Here is a 1652-nt window from a genome sequence, read left to right on the forward strand (position 1 = left end):
ATGCAGACCACAGAGGAGAAAGAAGAGGAAGAGGAGGAGGGAGAGAGGAAGGAGGAGCGAGCGGGGTAACCGACTGGTGGAGGCTCGCAGCTCGCAGTCTCTCCTCTGTGTTTTGTGAAGCAGCTTCTCTCTGCTTCTCCTCTCTTCCTCGCACACACGCCGCCTTTCCCACTCTTTTGCCTGAGCTGACAAGAACAGACGTAGCGACAGAGGGCTCACTCGCTCCAACTACTCACGCACCATGCTGCCCTGGAGAAGGAATAAGTTTGTTCTGGTGGAGGATGAGGCCAAGAGTAAACCCAAGAGCCTGGGGACTGGGCTGACCTACCACTCCATCCTCTCCTCTCTTCTGCGCTCCTGTCCGGACCTGCTGCCCGACTGCCCCTTCGACTGGGTGGGCAACATCTTCCATACCAAACGACAAACGGTGGAACTGAACAAAGAGGAGCCTGTTTACAATGTGCGCTACCTGGGGAGTGTGGTCACTATCACGGCAAGGGGAGACGGCTGCACCCAGGAGGCTGTGGCCAAGATCTGGGCGAGGAGCAACTACGGGGAGCAGAGTGTCAAGATGAGGTTGTCAGTGGGACCGCAAGGCATCCGGATGAGTGCTGACAAATCTGGAAAAAAGAAACCCATCCATCTTTACTCTCTGAACAGAATCACCCATTGCAGCACTGACCCGTCACGGCCCAAGATCCTGGCTTGGATCTACAGGCACCAGGTCAAGAACATGGCCGTGGTGCTCCGGTGTCACGCCGTCCTGGTCAGCAAGTCGGAGAAGGCCCGGGCCATCGCCAACAGCCTCTACCAGAACGCCTCCTCTGCCTTCAGCGAGTTCAAGCGGCTGAAGCGTCAGAGCGATTTCCGGCACTGCCAGCAGCAGCTGCTAGGGGAGGAAGCGGTTCCCCTGATGCCGCTGAGGAGGCTGCTGAACGGGCAGTGCCACTATAGACCGCCTGCCGAGAATCCCGGGAGCGCCACCCGCCTCTGCTCCATCACGGAGGAGGAAGAAGAAGAAGAAGAAGAAGAAGAGGACGATGAGGACAGTGAAGATGAGAAGCAGGAGATAGAGAAATCAGTGGAGGATGTAGAGGAGCAGCAGCAGAGACAGATTTACACAACAAACACAGACCCGACTCAGTTATTATCAGAGTTGGACATTGGGGATATTGCCAGACTGGAGCAGTGCCAAATCAACTTTGTCTGTGACAGCAACAACAACACGTTTACATTTGTAACCTCTCTGGTGTGACTAGAGTAACACATTCCTCTCTTAGCCCCTCACTGGTACCCGACTCAGGCTCACTCCTGCCCCTTCCACGTAATGTGAAGTGTTTACCAGAAACTTCTACTACTACCCGGGGGGCTGGAGAAAAAGGCGGACGATCGTTCTGTGGGAGTAATTTCTGTTCTGGCCAGGTGGCTCAAATGCCGGTTTGACTGTTGCAGTTTGGGAAACTGCGTGTTTACAAAGAGGGCTGGTGATGCACAGGCGAACGATATAGCACAATGACGAATGAGGACAACGGTTTCAGAAAAAAAAAAAGGAGCGCGCTGACGCTGAGATCACTGGGTCACATATTGAACACGGCACCAAGCAGGATATTGTCATTAGTCTTCTATGGTTTTGTTTTTGTGAGTATGATTAA

General features: G+C 53.8%; 1 protein-coding gene across 1 annotated transcript; it reads left to right on the forward strand.

Moving 5' to 3' along the window:
• The first annotated feature begins 226 nt into the window (after positions 1-226).
• Positions 227-1348, forward strand: fam43b (family with sequence similarity 43 member B). The gene has a single exon (XM_079273465.1). It carries the CDS (start codon positions 242-244, stop codon positions 1253-1255), a length of 1014 nt encoding a protein of 337 aa, XP_079129591.1. The 5' UTR covers positions 227-241; the 3' UTR covers positions 1256-1348.
• Positions 1349-1652: the final 304 nt, after the last annotated feature.

The sequence above is a fragment of the Melanostigma gelatinosum genome (assembly GCF_949748355.1).
Source record: "Melanostigma gelatinosum genome assembly, chromosome: 8".
Classification (NCBI taxonomy): Eukaryota; Metazoa; Chordata; class Actinopteri; order Perciformes; family Zoarcidae; genus Melanostigma; species Melanostigma gelatinosum.

Coding starts and splice junctions, on each gene's coding strand:
- fam43b (XM_079273465.1), top strand. CDS start 242: ATGCTGCCCTGGAGAAGGAATAAGTTTGTTCTGGTGGAGGATGAGGCC.